This window comes from Plasmodium malariae, assembly GCF_900090045.1.
Source record: "Plasmodium malariae genome assembly, chromosome: 8".
Classification (NCBI taxonomy): domain Eukaryota; phylum Apicomplexa; class Aconoidasida; order Haemosporida; family Plasmodiidae; genus Plasmodium; species Plasmodium malariae.
Window position 1 is genome coordinate 1,962,857 of NC_041782.1, and position 19,572 is coordinate 1,982,428.

Sequence of the window (19,572 nt, forward strand, 5' to 3'; positions counted from 1 at the left end):
ACTTATATATGCACTTCATCACATGGTTTGCTGTGGAAAATACATTAATGAGCAGCATTTTTTAAAGAGGTATACATAAGCTAGTATTCTCCATCTCACAAAGTTATTAACTCGTAATGAGATTAAATTTTTACATTCATTTTATTTTAAAAAGAAGTTAGTCGGGGGGAAAGGTTAGCAAAATATAACAAGGATTAAAAGCAAAATTAGTGTATACACACATATACATAGTATATACATGTATGTAGGAAGTGTATGAATATGCTAAGGAAGCAGTTTCTCATTAATGCCTTAATTCATATATGTGCTACTTAGCAGCAGCATTCATATTTCGAGTCCGCTAGTCAGCTGTTCTTGACTGTATCTTTTTTCCCCAGCTATTAAACGTATCTCTAATTTAAAACATGTCCATATGTATAAATAGATATATAAACATTCAAGCGGACATCTTTCTAAGATATCACTTTAACTCCGTACATTCTTTCACAATTTATTTTACCTTTTTTAAAGCTCTTAATTTTATATATATATATATATATTTATATTTATCTTCATTTTCTCACCTGCGGCGGTTAGATCAGTTGTATTTTCTGTTCATATACAATAATTTTTCTTGTTACATAATTTTTTTTTTATTTCCTTAAGATGTTACATATATTATGTTTAATTTTACATTTGCATTTACACTTATATATTCATTTCCTCTTGGTTTTCCTTTTTTTTTACCCAAATTTCAATGTAAATTGTTTTTATGGGTTAATGGTAAAAGTATGGAGAAACATGCAAGACTTTTTTTCTTTTTTTTTTTTTTAAAAATTAATACACTTTTTAAGAGCTAAAATAAAAAAAAAAAAAAAAAAAAAGAGAGAAATAAAATATACTTTTTTAAAAAAAAAAAAGCATCAAAAAAAAAAAATCATTTTTCTCATGTAGCAATTAAAAATTTACATTTATACATGTACAAATATATGTATAAGCATAAAAAATATAGACTATACTTGTTTTGTTAACTTGTATATAAAGCAGAATATGTATATACATACATTCATTCATATAGTATTACGTACTTGCATATATATATATATATATATATAAATGTATATTCTTATTTGGTTAACAATTCCTTTTTTCCTTTGATTTTATTTTTTACATTTCATCATTTCATCATTTCATCATTTCGTCATTTCGTCATTTCGTCATTTCTTGTTCCTTTAAATACCCTTACATAAACAAATGAGGAGGTAGTTTATTAGAGTGAACGAATAGCATTTTATTTTACCAAGCCAAACAAAGCTTACTTCTTTTGTTGCATTTATATATAAATAAACATATACATATAAGCATGTACATATAAGCATATACATATAAGCATATACATATAAGCATATACATATAAGCATATACATATAAGCATATACATATAAGCATATACATATAAGCATATTCATATATATATATATATACATAATTCATGTATGTAACATTAAATATATATGTATACAAATATATAGCAATAAGTACATGTGAACAACAGGCTTATTTTTATTCACGTGCAAATTAAATTTACATTCTTATTGTTAAGCGGCCATCCAGTGTTAAACAGAGACGTTTCGTTAAATCATTGAATAGTATTGAAATTGTTTTTTACATTAATGTTTGTTTGTTGTTTTACTTTATTTTATTTTATATTTTTTTTTTTTTTTTTTCTCCATTATACGACTTCTTTGAACATTTTGCGTTGCAGTTTTGCATAATACGTGTATGCACGTATCAATGTAACAGATTTTATCAGCAATTATGATATTTTTGCAAAAAAGAGGTATAATTTGAATCGCTATGTTACTACGTTAATTTTACGATTTTGTAAAGATTAATTCAAATTAACGATCATTTAAAGGAAGAGAAGTTTAACCTGAAGTTGTAGAGCCAAAAGGAAGGGCTTTAATATGTATGTACGTTTGTATATATGTACGTTTGTATATATGTACGTTTGCATATATGTACGTTTGTATATATGTATGTATGTATTTATGAATGTATATGTATTTATGAATATATATGTATGTATGAATGTATATGTATGTATGAATGTATATGTATGTATGAATGTATATGTATGTATGAATGTATATGTATGTATGAATGTATATGTATGTATGAATGTATATGTATGTATGAATGTATATGTATGTATGAATGTATATGTATGTATGTATAAAAGAACGCAGAGAGTACCTTATATGCGAAAGCTCCTTTGTAGCAAGAAAATACATCTAAAAAAAAGAAGCTAAAAGAATAACAAAAAAAAAAGGAAAAACCGAGATATTATTAAAGAGATCTTCACGTAACCGTACAAATACACGAATTGATATACTTATTGATACACGTATTGATACACGTATTGATACACGTATTGATACACGTACTGATACACGTACTGATACACGTATTGATGCACGCATAAATAGCCTGTACACGCGCAGGAACAACATGCACTTTTTAAACATACTTAAAAATGATAGGATAAATGACGATACAGTGAGTAAATCAAGCTCAAATTTACATGATGGGAATATTACATCGATGAATATGAAAGATGGTATAAAAATAAATGTTGATAAAACAAATAAGAGTGAAGATGAAAATTATGTTGATTCATTATCTATGAAGGACAGTCATAAGGAGAACGTAGATTATCATTCGGTTAGTTTAATTGAACGAGGTAATTTTGTTGAAAGTGAAGCTAATTTAAAATTGGAGCCTTTGGAAAATTGGTCCTCTTTTAAATGTAGGGAGAACATAGAAGAGGGAAGTGGAAACAGTGTTAGCGGTAATTATGGGGGTGAGAACTGTAGCAGTGGTAACTGTGCTAGGGGAAGTAGGGAGAACAAGTTATCGGGGGAACAAAGTCAAGGGATCCTTAACAGTGGTAACATGAGGAGATATAACACGGAAAATTGTGTTAGTAATAATAGAATGGATTTATTGCAGAATAGTAGGACTCCTAATAATATGCAAAGTTACAATTACGTAAGTAGTGAGGTACCATATAAAGGGGTAAAGCATTACGAAAGGAGGATATACTTTAGAAGTAATAGCAGCAGCATAGTAGGAAACATCAACAGGGATAGGAATAGGAACGATAATAGTAATGATAGTAATTATGACATTTATGCCAATTATAGTAATAATAATAGTAATAATTATTCCAGTTGTGCTAACTATACGAAATGTGCAGATTATGCCAAATATACCAATTATGATAATGATTTCGTTTTTCCAGAAAAAAAGGAAACCAACCTAATAACGCATAGTAATAATAGTTCATTTGGTAAAGTTTTGATAAATCCGAATTGCAATATTGAGGAAGAAGGGCGCATTCATACGAACGGTGTGAATGCACATAACACAAGTAATGCATTACATGAAAATAAAGAAAATTTTAACACGGATGAAGGATGCACAGTAGGAAATAGAACAAACAATTCATATCCTTATCAACACTACAGGAATGATAAATATTTAATTATAAATAATAAAGACGAAACTATTGGGCACTGTGGTTATAGTAAAAAAGAAGAGATACCGAATGGGAAGAAAAGTTTTACGGATGAAGTGTATAAAAATACAAACAGTAGAAATATTAAATTAGTAGACTCTTTTAAAAATAGTAATGCATTAACATGTTCAGAATATTCTTACGATAAGAAAGGTATTAATAATGTTGTGAAGGGTGTGGAAAATACAAATGAAAACCATGATTATACGTTTAACTCAACACAGTATAATAAAGACCAAGAGGGAAATAATGAGAATGGTACATTAAATAATAATTTAAATAATTTAATTCAAAATTGTGAACAACAAAGTGGTATGAATTACACCGATTTAGTACATAAAAAAAAAAAGGATGACAATATAAGTGCGCAGAATGTACCATTTAGAAACAGTGAGAATGTAAGAAACAACGAAAATGTTATGAGTGCATATAGCAATGTAGATGATATAAATATGACCCAGGCTAAGTATTTAAAAGGATGGAACAATAACGTGGTGAGTACAAATTATGAATTGTTACAACACGTAAAGAAAAATGATTACAACAATGCTACTTATAGCGCGGATAATAAATTTAATGTTTATGAGAACTGTGTTAATAGTGCTAACGAGGTAGCTGAAAATAACCTTCTACTTAACCAAATGAGCAATAAAGGTAATTGTTCAGAATTTTTACGCAAGAAATATTTGGACGAAGGAAAAGGTTTATACTATAATTTTATTAACAGTTCAGGTAAAATGTGCAAAACAGGTAGAGACTGCCCAGCTGGTGAGGAAAAAGAAGCAGATTCGGGCGATTATGAAAAGCAGGGTAGAGAGGAGTATAGCAGTAAAGCTGATAACGTAGAGAAGGACAAAATGGATGGAAGCATGAGTGGAGGAAAAATGAATGGAGGAAGCATGAATGGAGGAAGCATGCATGGAGGAAGCATGCATGGAGGAAGCATGAATGGAACTATGAACGGAACTTTGGGAGGAACTGTGAACGGATGTATGAACGGAAGTATGAATGCCACGATGAAAAAGGAAAAACAAGAAAAGGAGGAAGAAAAAGAGGAAAAGGAAGAGGAAGACGAATCGGAAGAGGGGAAAAGTTATCAGTACTATTACGAAAAAACGTTGGACTTTCTTAATGAAGAATTTAACACGAGCAACATTAACAAGATTAACGACGCTAATTCTATGAATGATAGAGAAATGTTCGAGAAAACACCCTTTTTTAAACTAGTTAATTTTGAAAAAAAGTTAGCCATGGAACGAAATAGAGTTTTGAATTGTTATAATGAAGATAAAAAACAAATTTATTTAAATAACATAAATAAAGATAAACAGTTTTCTCATATATTTGTTAATAATGAAAAGTACTATGATGCAAAAGAAATTTTAGCATACTTGCTTCCATATCACACTTTTTATTTAGATGGTATTTGTATAGATTCATCAGAGGAAGGTTTTGATTTCTTAAAAAATGTACAGAATGACGTTATGGATATTGAAGCGTGTATTTGCCAAATCAAGGAATCTTTCACCACATGCACAAATCCAGCAATGGTAAATATGCAAATGAACATACTTTTCTTTGAGCAAGTTCATCCTGGGTGTCCTTAACATATGTGTGTAACATATATTGTGTACGTAACTTATAACATGGGCAGAGTTATAGTGATTGCTCGTTCTTTCGGCAAAACTGTTTTTTCATGAAAGATTTATTTTTGTGCTTAATTCTTTTTCTTACATAATTTTTTTTTTTTTTTTTTTATATCTTACACATGCCGCCTTTTCTACTTTTCCCCTTTGCAGGTTTGGAGTTTCAATAAAATCATCGACAGAACAAACGATCAGCATAATAAAAGAAAAAAAAGAAAAAATATAACAGATTAACAAATTTGCAAGTAAGTATTGAAATGACACACTTTTAATTCGTTCACATCTTATAAGGGAGAAAGTGCTACATTACTTCGTTGCATTTTTATGTCTACATTTCAGCTTGGTGAAATGAAGTTCATGTATGCCAATGTTAGAAAATTTGTGTTTCTGCGCAAGGCGGCAATACCTGTTGCATCGGGGGGTATGATATATCGTATATATATAATATACATTTATACATATATTATGTATATATGTATATATATGCGCATATACGAGGGTATATGTGTATACATGCGCAGTTCAGACATTTTGGGCGAATATCAATTTTTATCCTATATATTTAGAAAGTGTCATATAATTTGTTTGTACCTTCTCATTTATTGAGAGAAAAGATATTTAAAAAAGAAAAAACAATAAATAAATCAAAATAGTTATATTGTGTTAAAAAGGTAAATCCTCTATATTTTTAATATATACGTATATATATATATATATATGGACAAGATGTGAAGGAATAACAAGAATAAATGAGGAAATTATATTACTTTGTAATGATTAATATGAAATTCATTATATTTCATTTATTGATTCATCGTATCTTTTTTTTTTTTTTTTTTTTTTTTTTCAATTTTAATTTCTTTTAAACATGTTGGTATTTTCCGATATATTTTAAGCACAATTTAATTATTATTATTATTATTATTATTATTTTTTTTTTTTTTTTTTTTATTCGAAGTTTTTGTAATACGTTAGCAAAAATTGCATCCCTTTCGCGAGCCCACGTTTATAACATTTATAAGCGTGGATAATTTTACGTATCATAATTCTGTTTGTACGTGTGAGCGTATTATGCATGTATGTATGTGTACATGTAAGTATATATATATATATATATATATATATATATATATATATATATATATATATATATACATACATACATACATACATAATATGCGTACGTTGATTTTTTAAAAACAACTTATATCAATTTGTTAAAATTTTCTCCATTTTGAAACAAAATGTAGAAATACAAGTTTGCGTGAGCTTCCAAATTTTGGTTATAAAATAAATGAACGAAACAAATGAACGAAATAAACGAAATGGACGGGTGTGCTAAGTTTTCCCCACTTCATATTATTTAATATAGCGTATGCTGTTTTATTTTATTGTTTTTTAAAATGCTGTGTACAGCTTAAAAAAAAATATGTAAAATGGTTTCCTTGACATGAGCACGGTAACTGGAAGTAGTAAAGACGTTTAGCAGCTGTGTGTAAATGCGTGTACGTACAATTATGTTCATATATATATATACATATGCTCGTGTCCGCATAATCATTATTTGTATGTGCTTATCAATTGAAAGAAAAAGAATGGAAAGTAAAAACTGCGCATATACATACGGTCTGTTACACTTAATTTTGTTTTTTTTAAGTTAACATTGCTCTTTTTTTTTTTTTTTTTTCAAATTTTAATTTGACAAAATAATTACACAATTTTGCAAAGAATCAGATGAGGTAGTACGTACCTGCACGTGTTATTTTTATTTTATTGTATTTTATTTTACTTCATTTTATTTTGTTTTATTTCATTTTTTATATTTTTTTTAGTTTTATTTTATATTTTCACTCGAACTGCATTTTGTTTCTTTCTTCATTTTTTAATAAATAAGGAAAAGTACATAATAATTTGTTAATCTTATTTTATAACCCTACTCTGCATATTCGTTTTTTTCGTTTTCCGGAAGAAAGGAAATATAAATACTATGCAAAAATAAACGAGGTTTATATTAAATGAAGTATGTATATATATATGTAAACACATGAGGGGAAAAACAGTGCTCCATTGTTTCGGGAATATATTTTAATCTGTACATATAAATATAAATATATATACATAAACACAAGATATATATTTGTTTTTTTATTGGTTCGTATCCTTTTTTCCGAATAAAATAAACTTTTGCGCGTACGAACAAGATGGTGAAAATATTATTGCAGGGTCAGAAATTTTTTGATACAAATAGCAAGGTGCTAAATATAAAAAAAAACTACATATGTTTTCAAAGAAATTTAATACGAGATAATGTAGTTAAAAAAGAAACCCCCAAATTTGAACAGAAACCATTAGGATCATATCCTGTACCTCCTGAGGCAGAAATGATGTGGAGAAATAGACACACAGCATATGGTGGGTATATTCAACAAACAGTTTCTCCCTTTCAGCAAAAAATTATGTACCCTTTTTGGCATATGGCTTTGGCTAGATGGTGGGCAAAATTTTCTTCCTATTTATGGTGGTGGATTTGGCCATTTGCAATCACAAACTTAATTTTATGTAAAATGTTCTATGACTCGAAGAAGTATGTGCAGCAGAAGCATTGGTATTGACCTGGTGGACGTTATATTATATGCATGTTAAGTTGCTCTACGCAGTTTTGCACTACCTTGTATTATAGTACATTATATTATATCGTATTATATATTTTCACCATTTCCTTATATTACTTTATGTTAGTATAGCATTTTATCTTTTTTCTTTATTATCCATTTATGTGCTGTGTAATTATATATAGCATTTCTGTTTTTTTTTTTTTTTTATTTAATTTCACGTTCAGAACAACTAGTTGCAAAGATATTTATGCTACATTTTCTTACGTGTACATGTTTTTTTTTTTTTTTTTTTAATTAAATTATGACATGTACATAATTTATTTTTTTCAAGAGTGCCTAAAATTTTAATAGTACAAAAAAAATGTTTCATACAAAACCGTTTTGCATTTATATATAATCATATATGTACATTGTCGAATATTTTATGAGGCCTTTTTTAATTTTCTTTATTCCATTTTTATTTCCTCTTTATTGCTCTTATTTGTTCGTATTATTATTTTCACACCCACATATCTGTACTTGTTTTTTAAATGTACATGTACACATTTACGAACAAATTTAAAAAAAACAAAACAAAATCATTTCAAATGGTCCAAATAAAACTATAAGAAAAGAATAACTGAGGTGTACTGTAAATAAACATATATATATTGCATATGGAAAATATAAAGAGGGAGGGTAAGTATTAAAAGAAAAAAAAAAAAGAAAGAAGTAAAAAGAATACTAAACATTAATAAAAGAACGAAATAGTAAAAAAGTAAAAAAAAAAAAATGTATATTATTACACCATTTTGTTAAATAGATAAATATTTTAACAAGTTTAAATGCGTTTATTTATTCCGAGGATAGTAGTTTTTCCATTTTTGTATATGTTAATTATTTTTATTTTATAAATTAAAAAAGTACGTAAATTTATGTATATATATAAGCGTACATACATATAATAGATGAACACAAATAGGTATAGATATAGACATGCGAGCAAGTGTGTGTAGACAAATGCATAATAAAAAGGTTATGTAAAGGGAAGTATATAGACATACGAGCATTTATGGAGAAATATGCGTGAAAAGAGGTGTGCCCGGATAAGCTTATAAATACACACACACGTATATGAAACGGTATGTATATATGTTTATATGTATATGTGTATGTATGTACATGTGCCTACTATTGCATACATTTTTGCTGAACACCGCTAATGATAAGACAAAAATGCAAATTTAAGTTATAGCACAAGAAGATGATGAACATGATATACAGCAGCAAAATTTGGAAAACAGTCGCACGGAAAAGTAGAGGAATTATACAAAATGAAGGTCTTTCGAGATTTATGAGTTTTGAAAAGAGGAATACGAAAAGTACTCATGTATACGTGAAGAGGAAAATATACAATTATAATAATTATAACAATAGTAGTAGTCACAGTAATAGCACTAGAAATAGCAATAGCGTTAGCAATAGTTCTAGGAATAGTAATAATAATAATAATTGTTATTATGTTAGAAAAAACGCAAATGGTACAAATGGAGGGGGAAATAAAAGCGCCTTTTTTCAAAAGAAGGTTTTACCTTTCAAGAAAGGGCTTGAAAAAGAAAATTATTTTAAAAGAACTAAAATATATTATATAGAAAAGAACATTTTTTTTATTTTTGGTTGTTTCACATCATTATATAGTGTATTTGTTTATGACTTTTTTACAAATAGATACTTACAAATTTTTGCAAATTTCTTTTTTTTAATTTTTCATGTTAGCAAGCACACAGTGAATATGTTAGCTTGCGCCATACATATATTATTTATTCTTTTTCAAATTTGTGTATTATTTTTTAAATGCAATATTAATTTGAGGTAAACATGTATGTGAAAAAAAAAAAAAAAAAAGGAAAAAGAAAAAAAAGGAATAAAAAAAAAGACTTGTTTCTTCTTTTTAAAATGCTATTTTTTTGATACATAAGCTATGCAAATTCGTTAAAAGGGGAGTTTGTCTAATCGTAAATTCAAACCCCGCGCTGGGAGCGAGTATGTACATATATATGTATATACAATCACATGGACATATTAACAAATTGAGTTCTGGGACCAGGCCTCCAGCATATGTGTAGCTTAAATGAAGCAACAATGAATCGGAGTGAAATTCGCTGAGGAATAAATGAGTAAGGTGGAACATAAATGAGACGCATAAAATGTAGGATGCATAATAAATTAAATTTAGGTTTTATAGTAGCTCATTTTATTTATTACTGTCCTTCAATTTTTGCTCCGAATCGAGATGTTCGGAATCGAGCGCATCGGTGTTAGATTCATCCACATTATACTTGTGAGCGTTTTCCAGCAAATATTCTGCTATATGTAGACAAGGATTTTTAGGCTTCGTTTTACAAATATATATCAACGCATCAGTTAAAATAGGGAGGATGTTTTTAATTAAATAAAATCTCAATGGAAGGGATTGATTATGAATATATTGTTGTTGATGTTCCATAAGTAATTGTTGTCTTTTTTTTTCTGCTTTTATTAATTCATCATTTTTATTAATTTCTTCTCCAATTATTTTCTCTTCTGTTTTTTTTAATTTTTCTTTTTCACTTTTCAGATTTTTTTCCTGTTCATTCAATTTTTTTCTTAACATGTCATCAGTAGAGGGTAGAAAGTTATAAAATTTTTTATTTTTTTCTATATAAATATATATATTTGTTAAGATATCATCTAGTAATGAATTTTCATTTATATGAACATTAAACACTTCTATTTCTCTTTCTACAAAATAATCTTCAATTATTTTTTTCTCATCAAACTGAATGTAATCATTTCGACAATTTTCCTCTACATATTTTTTATGTCGTCTTTCAAAACCACTTTCGTCATTATGCCCTTTAATTATTTCCTCTTCTGGAAGATTCATCATTCTACTCCTGCACAACTCTTCTGTGGACTTTAGGATTATAACAAATTCTGGAAGCACTAAATTGTTCACATTTTGTATTCTTTCGCTTTTGTTTTTGTGTATGTGTATACTTCTATCTCTATCTCTACTTCCCTTTTTGCTTTTATTGATTCTTCCCTTTTTCCGTCTATTATTCTTTCCATTTCGTTTTTTTCCTGCGGAGTTTCCTTTAGATGTTCCGTTTTCACCCTCCGAATCGGCCGAATGGTAGGAGTTGTCGGCATTTTCTTCGTTATTCTCATCATTCTCTTTGTTCATTTCATCTTCTGCTTCATCTTCTTCTTCCCTATCATCCTCTTCATCTTCTTCTTCCCTATCATCCTCTTCATCTTCTTCTTCCCTATCATCCTCTTCATCTTCTTCTTCCCCATCATCCTCTTCATCTTCTTTCACCCCATCTTCCTCTTCATCGATGTCCTTATCAAAATTCTTCCTCCCCCCATTACCAATCTCACTCCCCTCTCCTTCGTTCTCGCCCCGCTCTACTTCTTTTCCCCCCTTGCTTCTTCTCGTTTTATTATTTTCTCTCATATCATTGCTATCTTCCCTCTTAAGTGCTGGAATACTCTGTGAAACTTCGGCAAAAGTTTCAAAAAAGTACTTGGCTTCATCATAGTTTCGAGGAAAGAAATCTAAAACGAATCCCCTAAATTTGCATTCATTATTTTCTAATTTTTTGTAAAATAAGGAAGAAAGGTCATTTAAGGTTAACTTTTTGATTTTATCATTTTTTTTTTTTTTTTTATTTTTCTCATACTCTAACTCATTAAGATATTGCTTATAGTAGTCTGGAAAATTATAATTATTTTTTTTACACTCATCTATTAATAAGCTAATAGAACACATAATTAAATTGTAATGCTCACATATTTTTTTAGCTATAAATGACTTTCCCACTCCAGGTTGACCCAAAATAAGTACTTTTAAAGATTTTAGATTCCTGTATTCACAAAACTCTTTTGCTAAAATGGCAATGTTTTTAGCGAACCCATCATAACAGTGAAATTTGATAAACGATTTTTCTTTCTCCTTTTGTTTGTTTTTTTTTTTTTTTTTGTGTCTGTATTTTGTCCTGCCCTCTGTAGCCTTTTTCCGTTTTTCACTTTTTTTTTGGCTTTTGTCCTCTTGTGGATTACCGTCGTCTTCTTCATCTGCTTCATCTGTCGCGGAATCGTCCTCTTCCAATTTCTCTTCTTTTTCATCTTCTCTCTCCTCTTCTTCTTCATCTTCTGTCGCCTCTTCTTCTTCATCTTCTGTCGCCTCTTCTTCTTCATCTTCTGTCGCCTCTTCTTCTTCATCTTCTGTCGCCTCTTCTTCTTCATCTCCCGCTTCTTCTCCTTCATCTGCTTCCACTTCTTCTTCCTCTTCACCTGACGGATCCTCCTTTCCCCTCGCACGACTATCGCGACTGTTTGCCGTCCGTTTTTTCTCTTTAGTTAAACCTCCTTCTTTGGGTACTCCTTCCTCGTGGTTAATATCAGAAAGATCTGTGCATGCAAATCTTAGATTAAGGCACAATTTTTCTGAATTGTTCATAAAAATTGAATTATAGGCTGAGACAAGGGAAAAATTAGTATTTCCTGAAATATAACTAGCTACAGTTTTAATAAGCTCTTTTTGAGTAATGTGCTCCTTGTCGACAGCTATGAGATATCTTGTGGAGACCTTTCTTAAATACACTTCTTTTACATACTCGCATAGTCCTTGTATGTGAATAATAGGAATATAATTATCACCTATATCAATTATTTCATTGTCTTTACTTAACCAAGCATTTTTAAATATAGGGAAAAATACATCTTCCCCATTCCCATATTGTATTCCAGAAGCAATAACATAAGTACTTAAATTCTTAATAGAATTTAATGATAATACAAGAGTTTCAATAGTTTTATATTCTTCAAATATATTAGATGGTATTCGTTTTAGATAATCCTTTTCAGTGAATAGTTGGGGAATATAAATGTATTGTGTTTTCTTCCTCTCTTCGAACGTGTTGTTGTTACTGCTGCTATAGTTCCGTCCATCATTATTACTACTACTAATATTATTATTAACGTTACTATCATTATTAACGTTACTATCATTATTAACGTTACTATCATTATTAACGTTACTATCATTATTAACGTTACTATCATTATTAATGTTGCTATCATTATTAATGTTACTATCATTATTATTGTTACTGTTATTAATATTACTACTGCTGTTATTACTACTACCACTATTATTATTATTACTACTAATAGTATTATGATTCCCTCTTTTTACCACCTCGTCACTCTGATGATTCATTTTGACTGCCCCTTTGTTGTCCATAGCCTTTGGTTTTTCACTGTCATAAGGTGAACTCCTTTTTTGTTCTTCTACTTTTTTTTTTAAAAATTTTCTCTTTGTCTTATTCCATGTTACAATTGAAGAGATAAGAATGAACATAATTTTTTTTTTCACTTTTGCATATTTGAGTTTTCGTATAATATATTCGATTTCTTCTAAATTACTATTATGTATATCAAATATACTTAAATCACTAATTAATATATTTGTTATTACATTATCTTTAGGTACCTTTGATACTACTTTTTTTACATTTTCATAACTGTATGTTATTGTATCGTCATCTTCTCTTCCTTCATATTCGTCTGTCACTGTTCCATATATTTCTGTTTTCTCATTATTTATATCGTCAAAAGTTTTACAGAGGCAACTGCCGCTGTAAGTGTTCACGTTGTTTATAAACACTCGCATGTTTTGTAAGTGAAAGGGAGTTGTTCCAATGCTTGGCCTCACCTATTTGCTTCTTCACTTGCTTCTTCACTTGCTTTTTCACTTGCTTCTTCACTTGCTTCTTCACTTGCTTTTTCACTTGCTTTTTCACTTGCTTTTTCACTTGCTTTTTCACTTGCTTTTTCACTTGCTTTTTCACTTGCTTCTTCACTTGCTTCTTCACTTGCTTTTTCATTTACTTGCTTCTTTACCTATTTGCTTTTTCGCTTGCTTCTTCACTTACTAGCTTCTTCACTTATATACGGTTCCAACTTTTCAATGTCAGATAACTATAAGAGTTAAAATGAAAAAAAAAAAAATTTTTTTCTCGTAAAAGTGAGCGAATAGGAAATGGTAGTAATTATACTGTACACTTAGTAAACTGTTAACAAATAGTGAAGTACAATTTTTTATTTGCTCTTTAGATTTCATATGGGATGTCTAAAAAGAACAATCATATATATCATAAAGGGGCACATGGAATAATTGGGCCACTAAAAAAAAAGGCATAGGCACATATACTCATTCATACGCGCATTCGTGCATACATGCATACGCATATATGCATATACGAATATACGCATATACGAATATACGCATATACGAATATACGCATATAAGCTCATATGCACATATACATATATGTATAATGTCTATACATGTGCTAATCGCGCTTTTATATACTCAAAATGATTTAGTGAAGAATTATTGTGTAGCTTTATTTTACATCAATATTAAATTGTCTACGTCATAATCGTACCATTTTAATTAACTCTATTATTATAAATTTTTTTTTTTTTTTTTTTAATTCTATTTCTTAATGTGTTAATGAGCTTATAAATGATGCCCGATGTTATGTAGATGCCCTTTTTTTTTTTTTTTTTTTTTTTTTTTCCATTCTCCGCGTAAATTTCCCAAAATTTATTTTTAATTATGTACTACTTTTATTTTATTTTATTTTATATTAATTTATCTTATTTTATTTTTCCTTTTATAAAAAATTAAAAATAACAAATAGAAAACATGTAGACAACCTATTTACCCAATTTAATTATTTACTGAGATAAATGAGAACTTCTTGCTGGAAGCTCAAGGCCCATCTGTCAGCAAAGTGCAATATTCAAAGTATAACGTGCCGAAAAGGACATTGTACATAGGGGTATTATTATCTAGGCGTTCGTGCATATATACGCATGCCCGTACCCATACACTTGCCTATATGTGCACATATCTTATTTTGCCCCTACTAAAAATTTATAGTCAATGGCAGAAGAACTATGACAATGTAGAAAACGTTTTTTCTAATATATGCGAACTGCTTTTTAAGTACCTGCTTCCATGTAAGAATATCACCTAATCTAATTTACTTCTCATTAGAATTAATAAGGCAAGTGGCAAGGGAAGCCTACAAATGAACTACGCTAAACTTAGCTAAACTTTTTTTTTTTTTTTTTTTTTTTAAACTTAAAAATAGTTTGTTCAAAATAGGGTGTAACTATTGTTCCCTTTTTAATTTGTACGTTTATTCCTTTGTACAATATATAAACCCTTGAAGAAAGCACAAATGTGTTTATTCCTTCAGCATACTGCATGTGTGTATATAAAAACTGATGTTAATATGTATATATATATATATATATATATGTACACCGCTACAAGTGAGTTACCGTTTGTGGGTTTTACAAAACAGAAGGTAATAAAAAAGCTCATAAAAATATTATATCCATGATTACAAAAGAAATAAACCCAAAACTTTCAAACTACATGTTAGGACGGATAAAATTTTTAAAATTACGTAAAAAACTCGTGTTTCTCTTTTGTTTCGTTTCTCTTTTATTACTGTGTCCATATTTTAATGCAACATTATCATATGTAATGGGTACCTCTCAATTTATTGATAAATTAAGATCGTTTTAAAAATATGAATATGGAATGAAAGCACACGAAAAGAAAAAAGAAATGTCCCCAAATTATGACAAGTAGTAGAAGTACCAAAACATTGAATAACATTTGTTTAATAAAAAATTATGAGGATTTGTTATACCTGATAAGGTTATTCAAAAGCGCATAATAATTTTTTTAAAAGATTTAGCTACACCGTTTTTTTCCTTTCTCTTCCAGCTATTTATGTCTCACTTCTTCTTTTTATATATTTAATAATTTATTTATTCATTTATTATTTTGCGTAGTTATTATTTTTTTTTTTATTCTGCCAGTTTCGCTATATATTATCAAAATGTAGCACATTGCTTATTGTACTATAAGATAATAAAATGTTGAAAATCCAAGGGACATAGATTTCAATGAAAAAATAAAAAAAAATACACATGACGTGCAAAAAAATAAAAATATAAAATATAAAACTGAAAATTGAAAATAGAAAATTGCAGCAAAAAAAGTGAAGCGAAACATGAAAAAATTGCAGCAAAAAAAGTGAAGCGAAACATGAAAAAATTGCAGCAAAAAAAGTGAAGCGAAACATGAAAAAATTGAAGCAAAAAACGCAGCAAAAAAAGTGAAGCGAAACATGAAAAAATTGAAGCAAAAAACGCAGCAAAAAAAGTGAAGCGAAACATGAAAAAATTGAAGCAAAAAACGCAGCAAAAAGCGCAGCAAAAAGCGCAGCAAAAAACGTAGCAAAAAACGTATTAAATAGTGCAGCAAAAATACGGCAAAATATTAACGTAAAAAATTGAAGAAAAAATTTAGAGCAAATAACAAAAGCGAAAAATTAATATATACATAATAAAAATTAACAATTCAAAATAGCAGTTAAAATATATAATTGAAGAAAAATAAAATTAAAGTAAAAAAGTAATATAAATGCAGGTTATAAAAAGTTAAATAAGGGCACATCATAATTTTGCTTATTTACTTTCAAAGAAACGTTTTTGTGGTCCTTTGAGGATATAGTAGCATTTTCTATATTTTTTATTTATTGTAAATTTTGGAGGGAAAAATAATATATAAAAACTTAGAAATAAAAAACGAAATATATTTAAATTAAATATAGTCATCAACGGGTATATTTCGTTTTTTCGGAAAAAATAAAATGAAATTAAATTGAATTACCCTGACAAGTTTACAATAGTAACATTCTTTTAAAAAAGATATATTTGTACAACCAATAGTTTGCTTTCTTATTTAATTTTTTTTTTTTTTTTTTAAATGTGATAAAATAAATATAATTTTTTGCCGAATTTAATATTCTGAATATATGGGAAAACTGTCTTGAAAGATTGAATTTAGTTTATATATATATATATACGTATATTAGTATACGTATGTTTACACATATGTATGTTTACTTATATACTTGTTTACGTATGTATATGTGTATGTGTGTGTATGCATTAAGGGATACCCAACTTTTTTAACTTTAACACATTAAGTAATTTTACATTTATATAAGATCATGAGCGAGGTAATAAATAAACACGAGGGAAAATAAAGTTAAGTAAATGGAAGAATTGTGTAAATATTTGTAAATTGGAAAATATCTGTTAACTGTAAATATTTTCTATTAAAATAACATGTCTTATTCATAATTTTATTTCCTCTTTTTAAATAAGTGCACAACATGTGTAATGGAGCCATTAAAAGTTCATTTTTACATGTGCTGTTCATAAATATGCACAGTTAAATGTAAACTGTTCGTAAATATGTGCAGTTAAACGTGAACTGTTCATAAATATGAGCAGTTAAACGTGAACTGTTCATAAATATGAGAAGTTAAACGTGAACAGACCATGTTGTGAATATGTTTCCATGATAATATGCATTACGTACGGTATATGTCTACATAAGCTTGTGCGTATATGGGTATACGTAAACATACATGTTAGAAATAATTTTCCATCTCGCAAGTTCACAATGCTTGTGAATTAGGAAAATATACAAATGAATAAAAAAAAAAAAAAAAAAAAAAACATAAAAAGATATTTAAAAAGTAGCGCATTTTTTGTGCTTATTTCCCGTTTTAATTTATATATATATATATATATATATATATATATATATATATATATTTATATGAATATTTATTTATTTTTTATTACTTTGTCCCACATAGGTAATTGTACCAAGAAGTTTTCGATTACTCGATGAATTGGAAAGAGGGCAAAAAGGAAATGTAAGTGAAGGTGTATCATTTGGGTTAGAAAGTGCAGATGACATTACACTGTCAAATTGGTCATGCACAATATTTGGTCAGCCTGGAACCGTTTTTGAAAATAGAATTTATTCTTTAACCGTTTTTTGCGATGATAATTATCCGGATGCACCTCCATCAGTTAAGTTTGACACAAAAATTGAAATGTCATGTGTGAACAGTAGCGGAATGGTAAGAAAAAACGATTAAATAAGTTTGCAAGAGTGAAAAAGTAAAAGTGAAAATATTATAAATATCATTTACGTATTTTGTTCACCTTTAATTTTGATATTTATCCATTTTTGTAGATATTACATTGTTATAGAAATGTTGTGTTTGCATGTGTATATATTGCGGCATATTAAAAATATACCTCGATTGGCTTATTACTTTGGTTACTTGTTTTAATGCCCCCTATTATGTTGTTATGAAACATTTTTTGCAAAATGAACATTTCCTGCAGTATTGTATATATATATATATATGTATATACATATTTTTCTTTTTTAATTAAACACATACATGATAGCACAACTGTTTATGCTTAATTTTTTTCCCTGCACATTTTTTTTTATAGGTTGTTAAGAATAATTTACATATTTTAAAAAATTGGAACAGAAATTATACCATTGAGACTATTTTAATCGCATTACGACAAGAAATGCTGTCGAGTGTCAACAAGCGACTACCACAACCAAATGAAGGAGAAATGTATTAAATATATTGACAAGAATTATTAGTATTATTATTAAAAGGGAAAAAAAACAAACGAACAGAAGGACAAAAGGCAAAAGGACAGGGCATAAGTGGGTGTGTGTGTTGTATTGCAGCCACCTTCGTAAAAACAGCATGTGAACGAGGAGTTATTAGTTTGTTACAATAAAATGTGTAGTAAGTGTATATATGTATGTATGTATATGTATACGTATGTGTATATTTTTTTTTTTTTTTCCCCATCTTGCCTTTTTAAAACGTACACCTTTTATATGTGCAAAGAAGTTGTTTAGGTTTTAATTCATAAGTAAATAAACCATTTTTTGAAATCGAAATTTTTATGTAAAAACAGCCAACATTAATTTTTTTTTTTTTTTTTCTTTAAACTAAAATGCTAGTCGATTTATTAAGTAAATAAATAAATATATATATATATATATATGTACATATATGTGGGTATACTTGTGTCTTTAATATGAGCAGAATTAGGGTAGCAAATAGTCTCCATTTTTTCGTACAAAATTTGCTTATTATAATAGTGCGAATTGTAAAGGTGTTACGATACAGAAAATTATAATTACTTGTGCGCCCAATTTTTCATTGTACTTGCGTTGTATTTGCAGCAAGTTTTTCCATAAAAATATATAGATAACCTTATGTTTTGTATATATATATATATATATGCGAATGAGTATGAACAAATATATCCTTTGAGCCAAGGTGTGAACTGGTGTTTCTTTTAATCGCTCGCAGGTATGCCTTAACAGTGCTTAATACAAATTGCTAACTGATAAGGGGACATCATAAAATTAAAGAGCGAGTTTTTTTTTTTTTTTTTTTTATTAAAGCAGAAATTATTGTGTCTATTCAATTTACTTTTTGGGGTAAATAATTTTTTAAAATCTGTACCAAACGAAAGGGAAATTAATATGTGTATCTCGTTATATTTAAAAAAAAAAAAAAAAGAAAAATAGAAAATTATTCGCAAATATATACAATTCTTTGTTTAGATTTATATGAATAAAATAGCGTTCTTTTTTTTTTTCTTTTTTTTTGTAAAATTTTTAACTCATTATGAATACTCAATACGCATATTATTGATTCTAACAGAATACACAATATAATTCTTTCTCCCTGTTTTTTTTTTTTTTTTTTTTTTTTTTTTTTTGGAT

At 28.1% G+C, this 19,572-nt stretch overlaps 5 protein-coding genes across 5 annotated transcripts; 4 read left to right on the plus strand and 1 right to left on the minus strand.

Annotated features, from left to right (window-relative positions):
• Nucleotides 1-2,490: 2,490 nt before the first annotated feature.
• On the plus strand, nucleotides 2,491-5,439 carry PmUG01_08050100 (conserved Plasmodium protein, unknown function; the record flags this gene model as incomplete). The annotated part of the gene is made up of 2 exons (XM_029004676.1): nucleotides 2,491-5,109; nucleotides 5,359-5,439. The coding sequence occupies 2 exons, from the start codon at nucleotides 2,491-2,493 to the stop codon at nucleotides 5,437-5,439; spliced, it is 2,700 nt and encodes an 899-aa protein (XP_028861342.1).
• Nucleotides 5,440-7,406: 1,967 nt separating this feature from the next.
• PmUG01_08050200 (conserved Plasmodium protein, unknown function) lies at nucleotides 7,407-7,817 on the plus strand (the record flags this gene model as incomplete). Its single annotated transcript, XM_029004678.1, has 1 exon — nucleotides 7,407-7,817. One exon carries the CDS (start codon nucleotides 7,407-7,409, stop codon nucleotides 7,815-7,817), a length of 411 nt encoding a protein of 136 aa, XP_028861343.1.
• Nucleotides 7,818-9,072: 1,255 nt separating this feature from the next.
• Nucleotides 9,073-9,675, plus strand: PmUG01_08050300 (conserved Plasmodium protein, unknown function; the record flags this gene model as incomplete). The annotated part of the gene is made up of 1 exon (XM_029004679.1): nucleotides 9,073-9,675. The coding sequence occupies one exon, from the start codon at nucleotides 9,073-9,075 to the stop codon at nucleotides 9,673-9,675; it is 603 nt and encodes a 200-aa protein (XP_028861344.1).
• Nucleotides 9,676-10,053: 378 nt separating this feature from the next.
• On the minus strand, nucleotides 10,054-13,518 carry PmUG01_08050400 (P-loop containing nucleoside triphosphate hydrolase, putative; the record flags this gene model as incomplete). The annotated part of the gene is made up of 1 exon (XM_029004680.1): nucleotides 10,054-13,518. The coding sequence occupies one exon, from the start codon at nucleotides 13,516-13,518 to the stop codon at nucleotides 10,054-10,056; it is 3,465 nt and encodes a 1,154-aa protein (XP_028861345.1).
• Nucleotides 13,519-16,951: 3,433 nt separating this feature from the next.
• PmUG01_08050500 (ubiquitin-conjugating enzyme E2, putative) lies at nucleotides 16,952-18,404 on the plus strand (the record flags this gene model as incomplete). Its single annotated transcript, XM_029004681.1, has 3 exons — nucleotides 16,952-16,960; nucleotides 17,609-17,878; nucleotides 18,264-18,404. The coding sequence occupies 3 exons, from the start codon at nucleotides 16,952-16,954 to the stop codon at nucleotides 18,402-18,404; spliced, it is 420 nt and encodes a 139-aa protein (XP_028861346.1).
• Nucleotides 18,405-19,572: the final 1,168 nt, after the last annotated feature.